This window comes from Ochotona princeps, chromosome 19 (assembly GCF_030435755.1).
Source record: "Ochotona princeps isolate mOchPri1 chromosome 19, mOchPri1.hap1, whole genome shotgun sequence".
Taxonomy (NCBI): domain Eukaryota; kingdom Metazoa; phylum Chordata; class Mammalia; order Lagomorpha; family Ochotonidae; genus Ochotona; species Ochotona princeps.
In genome coordinates, this window is record NC_080850.1 from 18,427,805 (window position 1) to 18,445,412 (window position 17,608).

The window sequence follows — 17,608 nt, forward strand, 5'->3', positions numbered from 1 at the left end:
AGTCAATCCCAAAAGCACAAATATCTTATGTTCTCTCTGATATTAAGCAATCTTTCTGTAAAATATAAGCTCAATAAATATAGAGGTAAACATGTATATACATTATGTAGAGGATCTGTATAATGTAAGCAAGTATACGATGAAGTGGAGATATTTTTCAGAAAGTATCTCTACTTCAAAATAAAAGATGGACTCCCATTGAAACGGTTACATACATGTTGACAGTAGCATACTGGACTTTATACCATTCTCTATGCCTACAGTGTCAGGATACACTTGAATGGCAGAGTGGTGGACTTGTGACTCTTGCTGAGGGACTATAATAATGCAGTATTATGGGTGAAAACAGTTGGGAGAAGAATGGGGAGGGTGGAAGAGGAAACCCCTGAGCCTATGGAACTGTATCATGAAAATAAAAAATAGATGAAATAAAATAAAAAGGCAAAGAATCTGAAAAGCATTTTTCTAAAAAAGGCATGTAAATGGCAAATGTGCAACAAGTTTATGAAAAGTATGCCCAATATAGCAATTACCAGGGCAATACAAATCAAAACCACAATGTTGGTGTTGGTGTTGTTGCAGTGGCATAGCAAGCTAATCCTCCTCCTGAGGCACTGGCATCCCATATGGGTACTCATTGTATTTCTAGCTGTTCCATTTCTGATCCGGCTGCCTATGGCGTCCTGGGAAATCAACAGAGGGCTGTTCTCTCTTTTAACTTTGATTTTTCAAGCACAAATAAATAAATCTTAAAAACAAACAAACCAGAATGCTATACTATCCTATGCTTGTTAGGACAGCAATTAAAAAGGAATAAAATATTAGCAGTGTTATGAAGAATGTAAGGAAAAAGAAACAGTTGGTAGGAATGTGAGTTTGTACACAAATTACTGCAAGGCAGTTCTTCAAAAGGGTTGGACAGGATGCCACCAAGATCAACAGTAGAGCACACGTGCCTAGCCATGGTGTAGTTCTGCCTTTATGTACATAGATGTCCCGCAAGAACCTCATTGAGTTCTTCTTTCCTAATTTTATGTATAGATGAGAACATCTTAAGAGTCTTTAATAGGATAAAATAATTTAAACAAACAGCTGTTAAGATTTAACTGATAATTTTCTACTTCATTATCCATATAAATTTTTATCCCTCTTCCAACTTTTTTTTGCTTTCTATTTTATTGGATAATGAGATGAACAATAGACTACAATCCCCATATCCACCTTGACGTGTAGTTTTAAGTTAAATTCATTATCCCAACTCCTCTGCTGTTGGACTGGAGCACAGCAGGCATTCAGAAAGCCCTCATTTTCCCATCTCTCACTACTACACATTAAGTTATACTACTTTTTAGCATTATGAGAACCAAGGTATGAGTCTCCCTGAAGGCATAAGTAATCTTTGTGAATAAAGGTATCCTTGATATTAAGTCATTCAATCTCTCTTCTTAGTAGCTCTTATAAAAAATTCTATAATTGCATTTGGCACTGAAAATGTGTTTAGTCATAATGACATAGGGACTCAAATACAGAGTTTTATGGCATTATAACTTACTGTTAATACATTCAAGTGGTATTGCTAAGACAGGCTCACTTTGAATATTATGAAAGAACACTCAATGTAGTGTGTTTGTATTCTTTTCAATCTGTTCTCTGAACAGCCTGATCTTTGATCAATTAGAAGCTGTGTGTCCATGGGGTTAAACATGGAAGTCCCAGGGCTTTCATTTCAGGCACAGAAGAAAATTCTGATAACGATGAACATTTCCTCTTTTTCTTCCTGACAGCTACCACAATAATCAATTTGTAGTGACTTCACCAAGGTTACAACCTTTCCTAATGAAATCAGATACAGTATTGAATATGGTGTAGATTGCTTAACCAATCTCAATTCCTCCAAGATCAGTGAAACACAAAGCCAAAATGAAGTTGTGGCGTTTTGCTATTTATCCTCACTCAGAGTGCTGACCCATCTTGTTCAACCAGACACTGATCTCTTTCCAATGGGTAAGAGCAGAAGGAAATACTTTGTGAAAAAGAAAGGCAGCTATGATCTGGGGAGACATGATGCAGCTGATAAAACGAAGGAGAGGCTTCCAGGGTCAATCTATGACAATGATCAGGGAAATCAAAATATAAAAAAGCAAAACAAAGCAACAAGATGACAGGAATGCTTCATAAAGTCTATAAGTTCATGTGAGCATCATAGGAGGTTATGATTTGGCAAGTACAAGGCCTGTCCAACAGTCACACCTACTGTTTACTCCTACTTTATGTGCTCAAGCCAAGGTACTGTGGGTTTCAGTTTAATTTTATAAATAACCATTGTCTGGCTGAAATGGTTTGTTATGCTTGATGAAATTGACATTTGGATTCCCTCTTTTTCACCAGCACACAAGGAAATAAACTTACTGACATTTCAGTGGCTAAGGTACAACTTAATACATTTTCAGACTTTAGATAGTATCCAGATAGAATAATCATTACAGCAGGAGTCTGAAACTTCATTAATGACATTAATCAATGCATGCAAGGCAAAGGAGGATTCGGGGAAATTTCATATTACTCCTTGCTTGTAGGTAAACATAGAACGTTCTAAGGCAGAGCACAGGTACCAGTCAAGCTTTTTAGCTGTGAATTCTACCTCCATCCCCCCAAACCAGCAGTAAAACCACCAACCATTAGCCCTCTACCCAAAGTTTTCAACATAAAAAGTCAACCTAAAAGGTCTCGTTCATGAAAATAAGCACCTTGGAATCACTTCTTTCACAATGAAAAAGAAATGAATGAAAGCAGTAACTTAGGAATGAGCAACATTAGTTATCTGCAATCACTGTAGAACTCAATTCTTACGAATGGACTCTTGGTCCTACTGTCTGACAGGAATGTGGCTTTGGTCCCATTAGTTCTTAAGGTTTCAATTCTTTAACCTGTAAAATGTCAGCACAGTTGTTGCCACCCCAGGGGTCAGCCTGCGACTCGAAATATTCAATATTCATACAAAGCAGATACATTGTTGGAACACAGCATATAGTTTGTGGTGGTTATTTACACCCTGCTTTGGAGCATAGTTACTGATATTGAAGTCTATCAACTCAACATTAACTACACAGTCCAAATTCTAACTATATACGTATCTCTACATATATATGTACATATTGCAAATATGGCTTCAAAACATTTAATAATGATATTATTAATGCTTATGCAATGCAGCACAGTCTTTATGCCTGGTTGGTCAGGGTTGGTACCTGTTATCCAGCAGGAAAGGAAAGAGATTGACAGCTGTCTTCTCCCTGGCTCTATGTCACACTGTGATTATATCCAAGACTTCAGACTGGCATGCGGCTTCATCTTACTACCTGTGACGCCCCCTAGAGCCCAGTCCTTGAACTGAACTGGTAAGCTTTTCAAGAGAGATTTCAGAGAATCAGTAACTCCTTATTCTCTCAACAGAAACTTACCGGTCGGGACTGGATTTCTTTGGCGTAGAGAGGTTGTAAAAATTCTGAGTCTCCTTCTAGCTTTAGGCCTTTTTCTGTGATTCTCAAGTTGCCCATTCCATCCTGAAATAGACACAGAGATAAGAGGGGGGAATGTAGTTAGCTGAAATTTCAAAATACCTTGGGCTATCAAAAATTGAAACAGTTATTGCCTTTTTTTGTGAGGACTGCAGAATGGAGATCAAACGAACACATACAATAGTAGGGGGCATTGTTCACTGCAATTATGTATATTATCCTTTTTGCTCACATACTCAAGGAAATTCTATTCCAAGCAACAGGTAATGGCTCCTGGTCATTCACTTGCATGGGTGGTGTAGACCCCTCTCTCTGGGAAGTGCAGAAGTGAGCAGCAAGCTGGGAGTGGACTTATTCTTCAGCTTAAAGTGAAACACCCTCTTTCCAAAAATCACCACAGAAATTTCACAACAGCAGTCTGTGGGTTACATACAGTCTTTACATACAGCAGATTGGGCTCACAAAGCATTTAGGAAATCAGCTATTAACACAGTTTTACTAATGTTTTGTTGCAATATGTAGAATATACACCTAAGTGGAGAGAATAGACGGCAAACATCCACCCTGTATCTTCAGCAATGACCAAATGATGGCAACTGTCAACTGTTAAACTCACATTCCCATAAAGAATCATTAGTGAATATCAAATACTCAGAGTGCTCAACTTTCTTCAATAGTTTATCTGTTCATAATTTGTGTTTTTTTGGATTAAATTCCTTACTAAATATTAGGTCATTTCTTATATCTACCAAGCAAGTTTCTAATACCTACTTACCTACCTACACAGTACAAAGACACACACACACAGTTCTTCCATTTATTGGTTGACTCTTCAAATGGCCACGGCAAGTAGGCCAAGCCAGGAGTCAAGACCACCATCCTGGTATCCCAAATAGGTGGCAGGGTTCCACCTACTCAGGCTACTATCTGCTACCCCCAAAGCACTTGAGCAAGGAACTGGTTGAGAAGTGGAACAGCCTGGACTTCGACTCGCACTGATAAAGAATGCTGGTGCTGGGCCTGGCACAATGCCTTAGTGGCTAAATCTTCACCTTGCAAGCACCAGGCTGCTATATAGGCACTGGATTGTGACCCAGCTGTTCCAATTCCAATCCAGCTCCCTGCTAATGGCCTGGGAAAGCAGCGGAGGATGGGCCAATTCCTTGAGACCCTGCACTCACAGAAGAGACTCAGTAGAAGCTCTTGGCTCCTGGCTTCAGATTGGCTCAGCTCTGGGCGTTGCAACCATTTGGGGAGTGAACCAGCAGACAGAACAACTTTCTATCTCTCCTCTCCATAAATTTGATCTGCTTCTCCAATAAAAATACATAAATCCTAAAAAAAAAAAAAAAGGATTGCTAGTATTATAGGCAGAATCTTAAGCTGCAATGCTGGCCCTCAATCAATTACTCTTAAAATCGGATGATTATCCTGGATGATATAGAAACACTTCATGAGATTACTATGTTTTAGAAAAATGGAAGTGGTATGAAGGAGGCTCAGTGACTGGCTAACTGAATATAAGAAAAACTCAATCAGCTGTTCTGAACTTGGACAGGAAAATGGACGGTGAGCCTGAGAATGCGGCAAAGCTCTCAAAAAAGGAAATTCAAAGGGATTCTCTGTTAGAGCATCTGGAAGGAAAACAGCCCCTCTGATACTGTAATTCTAGCCACCCACGTGGGACAACTGTATAGAGTTCTAGGCACCTGGCTTAAATGTAGTCCAACTATGGCTGTTGCAGGCATTTGGGGTGTGAACTAATGGAGGGAAAATATCTCTGTGCCCCTGCCATCCAGCCCTGTGTTTCAAATTTTAAAAAATGAATCCTTCAATAGCACTCCTAGGAATATATCCAGAACAATTGTTTTATGAGAAACCAACATGCACTCCTATGCTCATAGCAGCACAATCAGTAATTGCAAAAACATGGAAGCAACCAAAATGCCCATCAACAGAGGATTGGATAAGAAAGCTATGGTTCATCTACTCCATGGAATACTACTCAGCTATTAAAAAAAACAAAATGCAGTTCTTTGTGGCCAAATGGGCCAAACTGGAAACCATACTGCTAAGGGAAATGAGCCAATCCCAAAAGGTTAAATACCACATGTTTGCCTTAATTTAAGATGATATGATGTTATGTATAACATGTTATGAATGTTATATGTTGTGTATAAACTAAAATTGAAATATAAGTGAGGTGGTCACAGAAGGTGGCTAGGAACTCGCATTTACTTTTAACATATTGGATACTCATTACTATGTCAATTAATTCCATAATGATGTAAATTTTTGCTGATGGTATGTTGGAGCTTTCAATTGACTGGGATGATACTCTGCTGGCTCTGTCTTCAGACCAGAAAGGGTATACCTAAGAAGCCGTTGAACTTGACTAGACAATAAGATGCTGGACTCTATGTTTGGTATACGCTTGCAATGGGGGAATCTCAACTGAACTTGAGCTGTGGTTATGCAACGAAGTGGAGGAATCCACCATGGTGGGAGGGTTTAGGGAGGGGTGGGGAGAACCCAAGTACCTATGAAACTGTGTCACATAATACAATGTAATTAATGAATTAAAAATAATAAATAATAAAAAAATAAATAAAATAAAAAAGGAATCCTTTAATAAATTATCAGCAGCTTTGACTCAATCTGTTACCTTTGCTCCTCTTTGCTATCCAAAGCCACATATTCATGTGTTCTGAGATTAATGGGAACACAACTTCCTTTGCTGTGATAAGATCAACCCTTGGTGATTGAGGATTCACAATTTCACTAAAGGTTACAAACTGCTTATACACTAATTTTATTTCTTCTTATCAGATGGGTTTAATATCAAGAGAAATATCATCTCACGAACCATTTGCTTACCCTCAATTACAGTTCAGATAAGAACTTGACACAGCTTGACTTTTTCCTCTTTTATCTACTGATTTTTAAAATATTGCATCAGTTACCTAACATCTTCCAAACCAATGAGAATTTTATTTTTCTACAAATATCACTGTGACCTTTGGTATGTGTTTCTTCTCTAGCACAGTTACTGTTTATACTGATTTCATAACTCCCCTTCCTTTGGGCAGGAGACCCTCACTAAATTACCCCTGAGGTTCTTTACAGGTAGCAAGTTCTCCTTGGGTGGTGTTCCTGCTTCTGGTGGTCAAGGTGGGTGAGATTCTACATCACATGTCCTGCTTCAGGCCTGGCGGAATCATTTCTAACCAGCAGCCCCATCTCATCTATTTGGGAACTGGTATTTCAAGACCACAGGCTTGGTTTTTTACAAGCCAGTTGCTAGCTACTGTGTAAATCTGTTTTTGTGGAGACAGAAAACAGTATTTTCTAATTTTTAAAACAGACTACAATTTTATTTGAAAATTTCATTCAAATTCAAATGAAGTTTTCAATTTAACCTCATGGATATTACAATGTTATCATATTGTTTCCATACTTCAAATCACTGTTTTCAATAATACCAACATAATTATTTGTTAGACTTAACTCAGAATACATATGAAACTGCTGAATCACAATACCACCAGCAAACATCAGTAAAAATCTATGCAAAATTTACTATTATTGAAAATCTTGAAGTACAGTCTACTAGAAAGTACAAATTACTGTGTTTCAAAGTCACTTGAATTAATTCTATTGTCTGTGATTGTACCACTGACCAGATACCCAGTGCAGTTCAACTGCTCCATTTACTTTTCTTCAAATGTTTCATGCCTGATTTTGTAAAGCTCAAGTTTGACTTACAAAATTGGAAATAATCCTATGGCAATTTAGTCAGATATACAAAGCAAAAACATATTCAGAGTTTTAGCTTCTGTCTTCTACACTATTTCATCTCTTTTAAGTACCTGGGGTATGTGTAGATACACCCACACATATGTATGTGAGCATGCATGTGCGCGCACGCACACACACACACACACACACACACACACAATTTTCTGGCTGAAAATTCTTGATTTGTAGCTTCTGATAAAAATCCTAAGCCCCAGTGATCCTGGGCCTCTCTGCTCCCAGGCCACCACTATAACCAGGAATGCAGGACTCAGATCAGTGGGCCATGGGAAGAGCGACAGAGAATCTCAAACAGCTCACTGCACGAGTTTGTTTCTCGAAGGATTTTCCAGGAAACCTTGTCTCATAACACTGTATGCACAGGGACGCAGCCCACCTCACAGCAGGAAAGCTGCAAGAAACCCATCTGAGTTAGATGCTTGAACATACAACACACTGAGGGCCTTCCAGTTACCCTTTTTCTGTATACTGGATACATCCTTAAACCTTTTGATAACAAAATCTGGCCAAATGCTTCTCTGTATAGTTTTTTTAAATATATATTTTATTTATCAGAAAGGCTGAGTGTTGAAGAGGGGAGAGAGAGAGAGAGATCTCTCATCAAGCGGTTCACTCTGCAAGGGGCCAAAGCAGCCAGGCCAGGATGAACACAGGAACTGGAACACTTTCTGGATTTCCCACATGGCTGACAGGCACCCATGGAGGTGAATTATCTTCCACTGCTTTCCTAGGAGCACTAGCAGGGAGCAGCATCAGAAGTAGAGCAGCTAGGACTTGAACTGGTACTCTAACCAGGGATGTTGGCATTGCTAGAAGAGGATTGACTACTGTGCCACAATGTGTGCCCCTGAAGGTATGCCCCCACTGTCTCCATTACTTGCCAAAAGTAAATAAAGTTTTCCTTTAATCAACTTCTGTAGAAACCTCATTATCTGACAACACTCCACGGGAACAGACTTCTGTGTCTGCTAACACTGAGTGCTTAGCACCCCCGTTGCTGGTTCACACCAGTCTACTTCCAATCTATTGCACCAGGTCACGCTATCTCAGACCCAAGCAGCTCTTTCTCACCGCCAATGTCAGTGTACTGTGAACATTAGAATATTCCACGTAGATACTACACGGAGGAGTTGAATGACCAAAGCAAACAAATACACCGTGCCCCTATGCTTCCCTTCAGAAAAGCCCTTTAAGTCAGCCAAGTTCCCTCATGCCCTTTTTGCCATCTGTCCACTTCTATTTGTGGCACATGCAGCTCCTCCAAGAGTGCCCAGGACTGGGCATTTAGAGGCAATAGGCTGCAGGACAGGATATTGTCTCACCATTAGCATGTAGAATCCTGTAAAGGGGGGGGGGGGGAGAGAGAGAGAGAGAGAGAGAGAGAGAGAGAGAGAGAGAGAGAGAGAGAGAATGAACTATCCAAAGACCCTGGAAATCATCCTCTCCAACACATTAGTAACTTAGCTCTCTTTTTACATTATTCTTCATCATTCCTCTTACCCCAAGATGCAGCTCTTCTCAGGAAAATTTAAATCTCATGTATACTAACCAAACTTAGCTTTCCTGTTCCAACAGCAAACAAGAACTAAATATTCTTTCAAAGTTATATAAGGGAAATTAAAAGTTTTGGTCCAAGGAATACAAATAAAAAGTTCTTATTACTTTATTTCTTAAACTCTTTAAGATGTCTCTTTTGAAAGACTGGGTGAATACTGGTTCATTTCCCCAAATAGCCACAACAAGCCAGGCTAGGATGAAACCAGAAGGCTGAACTTCATTCTGCTTTCTCACACAGGTAGCAGCAGACCAAGCACATGGGGCAACTTCTCACGCTTTCCCAGTTTCTGTGGCAGTGGAGCACCAGGGGATGGAATCTGGCACCAAAGGGATACTGACATTGCAGGCAGCGGTGTAACGTGTTGCCCCGCAATGCTGGCCTCTAAAAGTAAGTTTATAATTGGATGAAAAGTAATTTTAAAATCCACGCACAGTTTTTTCATCAAGATTCAATTTCCATGAAATTTCTGATCCAATACTCATTAGAAAGTCCATTCCAAAGGGAGTCTACTTCCTTCTTTACGTTATACACACAGACTCCCAACCCTTGGCATTGATGGATGACTTCCTATGAGCTCCATACTACACTCTGCACTTTTTGATGCTTTTTCTCACTCTCTTTACTGTTACCTACACACACACACACACACACACACACCCCATAGTACTTCTTGAAACTTTATCATTAGGTAGTAATCATATAAATGTCAAAGTGTCTACAGAGTTTTCACCATGTCAGTTATTACAAAAATGAAAACAGAAATTTTCTAAAAGTTGCTTCTTGAAGAGTGAACACACTTATGAAATCTATGCAGCTGTTAACTCAGGAATACTTAGGTACACAGGCAAATATTCATAATGAGACCTTGAGTGAAAGAATCAATTCAAGAAAGACACACTCCTTTTCAATTAACTATATACACATGGCACAATTATAACCATAAGATCATGTGAGTGTGACAAGAAAAATTCCAGAGGAATTTGTGTTGTCATAAAACTGTACAGGACAATATATCTGAATGTTACTATTTAATAGTTTTGTGTGTCTGAGCTATACATGCCTTTTATTTCTTTGTCGTTATCTGCACTTTTTAATTTCCATAAACACCAATTATAATGGAAAACTTTCACAATAAACCAATAAAGGTCTCTGTTAGTTTAATTTACAAATCAACATTCATCAAGATTGTACTCAATATGTCACATACTGTGTGCTGTATTATATCATTTACCTAATGGTCTCACAATTATTTTCCTGATTTTAGAAGTGAGCAAATTTTTTTCAGACTCACATAGCTTGTTCATGGCAAAACCCATATTTTCGTCTACAACTTCCAAGTTAGACTGCAGAATTAGTCACTGCCCTAATCCAATCTTCAATAAATGCTAAATTAGTATCTTGATGTCACTATTATTTCTGTTTATCTGCTCACTAGATTCAGTACATAGAACCATCTACTATTTGAGGAGGGGTGCCATCTTTCTTTTTTTTATTAAATTTATTCATTAATTACATTGTGTTGTAATTACATAGAATCTGGGATTCTCCCCCCCACCCTCCCCCCATGGTGGGTTCCTCCACCCTGCTGCATAACCATAGTTCAACTTTAGTTGAAATTCCCTCCCTGCAAGTATTTGCCAAGCATAGAATTCAACATCCCATAGTCCAGACAAGCCCAACTACTTATTGGGAAGACCCTCTCTGGTCTGAAGGCAGAGTCAGCAGAGTATCTTCCCGGTCAGATAAAAGCACTAATATACCATCTGCAACAATTAACATCGTTATGGAATTAATTGACATGATATTGAGCAGTCAACATGCTAAAAATAAATGCGATTTCTTAACCACTTTCTTTGACCCCCCATTCACAGTTCAATTTTAGTTTATATACTACAAATGATATAATATCCATAACATAACATGATATGCTTAACATCATATCATATTAAATTAAGGCAAACATGTGGTATCTAACCTTTTGGGATTGGTTCATTTCCCTTAGCAGTATGGTTTCCAGTTTGGCCCATTTGGCCACAAAGAACTGCATTTTGTTTTTTTTAATAGCTGAGTAGTATTCCATGGAGTAGATGAACCATAGCTTTCTTATCCAGTCCTCTGTTGATGGGCATTTTGGCTGTTTCCATGTTTTTGCAATTACTGATTGGGGTGCCATCTTTCTTAGATTATTTTAAGCCACCTTCTCAGAGTCTAGAGGTGGATGAGCCTCACAATCCAACTTTATTCTATCCTTAAGAGTATAATTAGAACAAACCCTTTGCTACTTTTGGGCAATCTCTTGTGTACATTACACAGTTTTGTGTACCATGGGGAGTAACACAGTAGGAAAGTTCCTCTATGCTGTGTCCTGTGACGGAACTGCTAAATGCCAAAGCTGAATTGTGATGGGGGTACAGACACGATCACCATTAGAGACATGCTACTGACTCTCTTGTCAATCAGTCCCACTGCGATAGTCTCTGTTTCTGATTGTGCACCTCCAGCGGATGGGAGAGCAGCACAAACTTGCCAATGTCTCTGCTATTTCATCCACTTAGACTCTTATGCATCATTTGTTTTATTTTCCTAGATTCTTTCACTGCTTCTAGGTCTGTAAAAAGGTGGGAATGGTCTATCAAACATTGTGATTGTCTGTTATTGGTTTCTATTTCCAAAACACAAGGAACAATAGACTAAATTTGCCTCCCATTTAGAAAATCTCCTTTACATCTTTGGAACAAATGATTTCAGATCAATGCTACTTTTAACAGTTGTACCATCAACTGCGTAAGAAGTTTTGTGTATTATTGAGAGGAGTTTTATGTCACTTGTGAAACTTAGCATTCTTTTGGTAAGATGTAAAATTGGCTTTTAGGAGGCCAAGAATCATGTCCAAGGTGATTAGTGAGAAACAGACAATGGCTTCTAAATCCTCAAATGATGAGGGAAGAATCAGTAGAAAGATAGCTGCTTGTGATTGAGAAGGCTTATGTAGCAAACAACATTGAAGTGTATAATCTGAGACAGAATGGACATCCAATTGTAACCCAAATGAAGACAAGGTCTGCTCTTCTCTTTGAAGTACCCCCAGTGCCCTACCCTGAATCAGGGAAGCAGGAGGTGTTCATTTAGAAGGACAGTCTTTAAAAATGCTTGAGCAAAATCCTATCCCTGTGCAGTCTCAATTAAAGCCTTTCCTTTCTATGATCTTGCAGTTTAGATGAGAAACTAGAGTCAAGGGAAGAGGAGTGTGGAATCTGGACAATTTCCCTCTGGCCGCTCCTAGAGCAGGGCATTCATTCTTTATCAGATCTAGGCTGGTTGTTTGGTTGTTTAGAATAGACCATTTTCAGTAAGATGACTATAGAGTAAACAGATCTCAGAGCATTAGGACGATATGCTGAAATATTAATTTGTTTCTCTCTATACAAGTCTGGTACTGGTCCATGGCACTCCTGTCTCCATTTCTAACAGGTTTCCAGGAATTTTAATTATTTAGAGATGGTGTAGAGGCCACCTCAGGGCAGTGGGATTCCCTATTTATCCTGGAAGGCAAAACTCACCAAAATGGATGGTGCGAGGTGTGCTGGAAAAGCAGAGGAAGAGATATTTCCCAAGTTGGGGGGAGGGTGAGAAGTGTGTGCTTCTTGAATTCTAGAGGTCACTGCCCTGCCAGTGTCCCTTGAAGGGATTAAGGCCTGAGAGCAAGGTGGCAGGGTTGGGTTTTATTGAAGGTTCCCTTATTCGGAAGTGGCAGAGGGCAACAGCACCTCTGACATTCATTAGGTCATGTAGCTGGAACAACAGTTATCTTAGGAACAAGGCAAGACAGGTACTAGTACTCTCAGGCCTTCCCACTGGTCTGGGCAAGGCACGAAGACATCCACAAAATTGTGAGTGGAAAATTTTCCTGTTGGCCCCTGTGGGATGAGGGCTGGTGACTGGTGTTGTGTTAAGAAAGGATTATTTCCCACTTTGATTTTCCAGTTCCATCACCACCAGACACTTTTTTAAGATTCCATCAGCACATTTTCAGACTTGAAGAGATGCCAAGTCCTGTTTAGCAAGCATGTCCCAAGACTATCACTTAGTGGATCAGTTTTAATGGCAGGCTTGACTTAGTTTTGATTCAAGCTTAAAATAAATTTACCTATATATAGCTGGCGTGCAACCATAAGCTTTGCGAGGGATGGGATGTTTTATTGTTTTGTTCACTATTATGGTCTCAGTTCCTGCTGTTTTGTGAATATTGACTCTGGTTATTTGTTCCACATTCATGAATTCCTCAACTAGAAGCATATCATGATTTGAAAATGTCGTACGTCACACGCACATGTAGCACAACCAAGCTACAAAAACATCCTAACACAGCAACACAACTCAATGTAGAGTGCAGGTACTTCCCTCTCAGAAGGTGGGGGTTGCCTGGGAGCTATGTTCCCTGCTGCTGCACAGTGTGGCAGTATCCTAGACCTGAAGATTAAAAACAAAGTGTAGTGTCTGCCAAACATTGCCAGTTTTTTTTAATCCTCTAAGAAAGGGCACCTTCTGTATCAGCAATTTAAAATGTGGTATTACAGGTCTTTATTATGGCATAGCACATGCGGTATACCACATGCGGTATACCATGCGGTATAAGCTATACCACATGCGGTATAGCTTAAAGTCCAAGCTGCTCCACTTTCAATCCAGTTCCCTACCAGTGTGCCCTGGAAAGCAGCAGAAGATGCCTGGGCCCATGCTCCTATGTGGCAGACAGGGATGAAGATCCTGGCTCCTGGCTAAGGCTTGGCTGAGCCTTGAGTCATTAGAGCTATTTGGGGGCAATGAACCTGCAGATGGGAAGATCTATCTTTCCCACTTCCTTGTAACTCTGCCTTTCAAAAAAATCAGATCTTTTATAAAAATCAGTTTCGGGGTTATACAAATGTGAGAATGTTGGGACAGCACCATGGTGTAGGAAGCCAAGCCTCTGCCTAGTGTGCTGGCATCCAATGTGGGCACCAGTTTGAGAGTGGGCTGCTCCAGTTCTAGTCCAGCTGCCTTCTAACAGCGTGGGAAAGCAGAAGAGGAGTGTCCAAGCCAACAGGCCCCTATACCCATGGGAAGAGATCTGGGGCTGCTGGCTTCAGAGTAGCCCAGCTCTGGCCACTGTGGCTATTTGGGGAGTGAAACAGCAGACAGAAGATTCTTTGTGTCTCCTAATGGTTAAAAAATGATGAAAAAACAAGCTACTTTAGATTGCAATTTAGTAGAGTATGCTTTCCCTGTCAGAGTGATACAGCCCTTTATTGGGGGTTGGAAAAGTGAAAAACCATATCTGAAGTCTTTTTATGGAAAAAATCATGAACATACTTAAGTACATAATATCAACACAATAGAGAATAGTCGGAGACAAGTAGAAAAAAAATCGACTAAAAACGGGGAGTCGGGGAGCAAATGATAAAACAAAGCTGAGAAATACCGAATTAGAGTGCTGTAGTTGTGAGACTGCTCTCTTTTTGATCTATGAAAATTCACTTCAGCCACTCACATTGTCAATCACCTTCTCTGAGGCTTCTTGAGCTTTAAAATTCCAGAAAATGGTCTCAGCCAAAGCGAAGAGCCAACCCTGTAGTGTGACACATGCAGTATTTCACATTCTTCCTCATCTGCATCTGCCTCACCCTGCCAGCCTACCTTCACTCTATCATATGAAGATTAATATGAAAATGAAAGATATCATTTCTAGATGGATTAGACAAAGCAAATGATCTACAGTGTTCATGAACACTTCTTGTAATTTTAAGAGTAACCACAATTAGTCCCACATCCAAGTTGACAAAACTGATGGTTACGAGACGCTGGTAGTCTAACTCCAAAATAAAACTCCCTAACCATCACACTCCATGCTGCATTTTGAAGCTCTAGCTGTCAGCTCAGCTCCAGACGAAATGCAAGGTAAAGACACAGGAAGAGCTATAGATAGGGATCCTGTCTGGGGATGGCGGAGTGAGGGATTATAGAGGCAGAAAATACAGGTGACTGTCATATTGCTTTGCCTCCATAGGTCAGGATTGTGGCTTCCAGGCATTTTAATATCTCATGAGGTTGCTTTTAAGGACCTGTGAATCCAAGGCACTGTAACTGAAGCATTCCCTATTTTCTGGTTGCCAGCAATAATGGACTGTACCATTTGCTTTATGCTTTCACAAAAGTGAGAAAAATAAAAGATGGGAGATTATTCCTACGTGGACACACATACACAGTAACAGATTAAGTCTAATAACTTTTTTTTTCTGTCAAATTGCCTATGATCTGTTTGTTCTTTAGGCCTGAACTATCACTTTCTTCAGGGGAACTTCATTGATTTTCCTTAATTTTGTAGAAACCATCCTTAGTAAGTGGAGAACACACACACATCATTTGGGTACATGGACTAAGGAATGGGTTCTGGATTAAGATGACTTGTGATAGGCTGTCTCCATTGTTCAACTACTAGAACTTCTTCCAGGCCTAATTGAGACAACAATAACTTCTAAACTGAGGAACAACCACAGAATCTCCATGTCTCAGCCAGAAGCTAGTTCATGTTCTGATGAAACACAAATATTAGTGGCTTCCAACAATACAAATGCATTTGTAAACCAATATGGAGAACTATGGAGGATTAACAGGGTGGACCCTCAAGGACAAAGAATGATAAAGTAACAACCACCATCAACTCCTTATGGCATTTATCTATGTAAAACATGAGTAATTCAGAATCAGCACAAAGCAGATGATTTCAGAGTCACTGTAGGCTTGACCATATTCTGCTATTTTTCTCTTCTCTCAATAGACCAAGGTTTTGGCAGACAAGGATAGGTTTACAGCTGTATTTTTATTCCAATCATCTGCAATAATTCCTGACTCAGAGAAGACAGACAGCCAAATTGACTAACTAGATGAAAAGTCTTCTATTAGACACACATTTTAAAAAATCAGTTACAGCTTGCAAATGAACTCAAATATGTGGCTTACATATCACCAAGCCCTGCATAACTGTAAAGTATGCAGAGCTGTATGCTGGTTTGCTGGTCATTCAAGAGCACAGCTAAGGGTCTGGCACGGTGGCCTTGAACGCGCTAGGATCCCATATGAGCACCAGTTCTAGTCCCGGCAGCCCCACTTCCCATCCAGCTCCCTGCTTGTGGCCTGGGAAGGCAGTCGAGGACAGCCCAAAGCCTTGGGACTCTGCACCCATGTGGGAGACCTGGAGGAAGTTCCTGGATCCTGGCTTTGGATCGGCGCAGCATCTGCCGTATGCGGCTCACTTGGGGAGTGAATCATTACATGGAAGATTTTCCTCTGTCTCTCTTTCTCTCTGTATATCTGACTTTGAAATAAAAACAATAAATCTTTTAAAAAAGAGCACAGCTAAAAATTAATAATTTATAGACATTAAACATTATTCTTTCAGAAAGTCTTTGAGAAAAAAAATAACATGGCCTATGAATCATAGGAGCACTAGAATACTTGGGTTCTGGCCTTGACATTATGCTTTTTATCAGCACCAACCTGAGTAAGTCTAGGTTCTTTGCAACAGTTTTCTCCCACCTCCTTAGGGATAGGTGGTCAGTATGTCAACGGTAAGAGCTTTTCCACTTAAGAAAATTCCTACTGTATGATGTGAATAGGATGCTACTAGGACAACAATAAATCACAGTTGTCACTGGGTACTCGTGTCCTCGACTCAGCGAGGCTCCAAATAGGACATCTCACATGACTGGTAGTTCTGCTGAAGGGATTCTTGCAAAAGCTCATCTAGATTCAGGGAGGCTTTTTGGCAAGAAAACCAATGGTAACGCATCGTTCTGAAACAAACTTGTAAGCAACCTTTTAGAAAGAGACATTGGTAGAGAATTTATTGATTGTTTGAAAGGAAGAAATGAGAGATGGATAATAAAGTGCAAGTTGCTACATCCCCTGTGCTGGATGAAAAATGTGAGCTTATGAATCCTGAGCTATTGTTGATAAAAGAAGGTACCCATTTATCTTAAGCAGACACATAAAAGAAAATAAGTGAAATATGATTAGGCCTATGCCAAGTGTTCAGACTAAATTCCTACCATGGCAATCCTTGCTGCTAGGTGAGCATTTACCACCAGTAAGGCTCGATTAAGATGCTGGTCTGAGTGATATTAAAAATGCATGCAGTGAAAATCCCTCCCAAAAATAGATTCTTTCACCAGGGTATGTATCTCAAGGGAGCTACCTGTCCTGACTTCTATTTTCATTAGGAAAAGTTGTCAGTTGTACGTGACAGTATCTTTTATGAGACTTCAAGTTACAGTTTCAAAGAGCTCAGTGCTTTTTTGATGCTTGTGAGAAAGCTTTCCAGGGATAAGTTCAGAAATATGAAAGCTTGGATGCATACATGAAGCACCAGAGCTGTCTTACCTATTAACTTGACCCTCATTTCAACATTTCAGTGTTCAACGTGTTCCAGAGCATGGTATCAGAAGTGCACTCAGTCTTTTGGATGTATTATCAATTTTCCACAAATATGTTTAGCCTTGCACTAAAAAGAAGGGAGAAAACCTAGTGTTCAGGGGAGAACCTATTGCTGCTTCCCTTGCTTTACCTCCAAAGGTCTCACCATCATTTTATATTTCATGAGCTTGTTCTGCAAACAGTGAAAAATCTGGATTCAATGGAGAATCATTGTTGCCATCAAGGATTCTGCCTGCCCAGTGAA

At 39.8% G+C, this 17,608-nt stretch overlaps 1 protein-coding gene across 2 annotated transcripts in view; it reads right to left on the bottom strand.

The window, feature by feature from the left end:
* SGCD (sarcoglycan delta) overlaps positions 1-17,608 on the bottom strand; it is a 576,268-nt gene that overhangs the window by 168,295 nt on the left and 390,365 nt on the right. For both annotated transcript variants that reach the window (XM_058677694.1, XM_004587498.3), the window contains one exon: positions 3,462-3,563. In XM_058677694.1, coding sequence (XP_058533677.1) covers positions 3,462-3,563 — 102 coding nt within the window. The remainder of the gene's footprint in view (positions 1-3,461; positions 3,564-17,608) is intronic.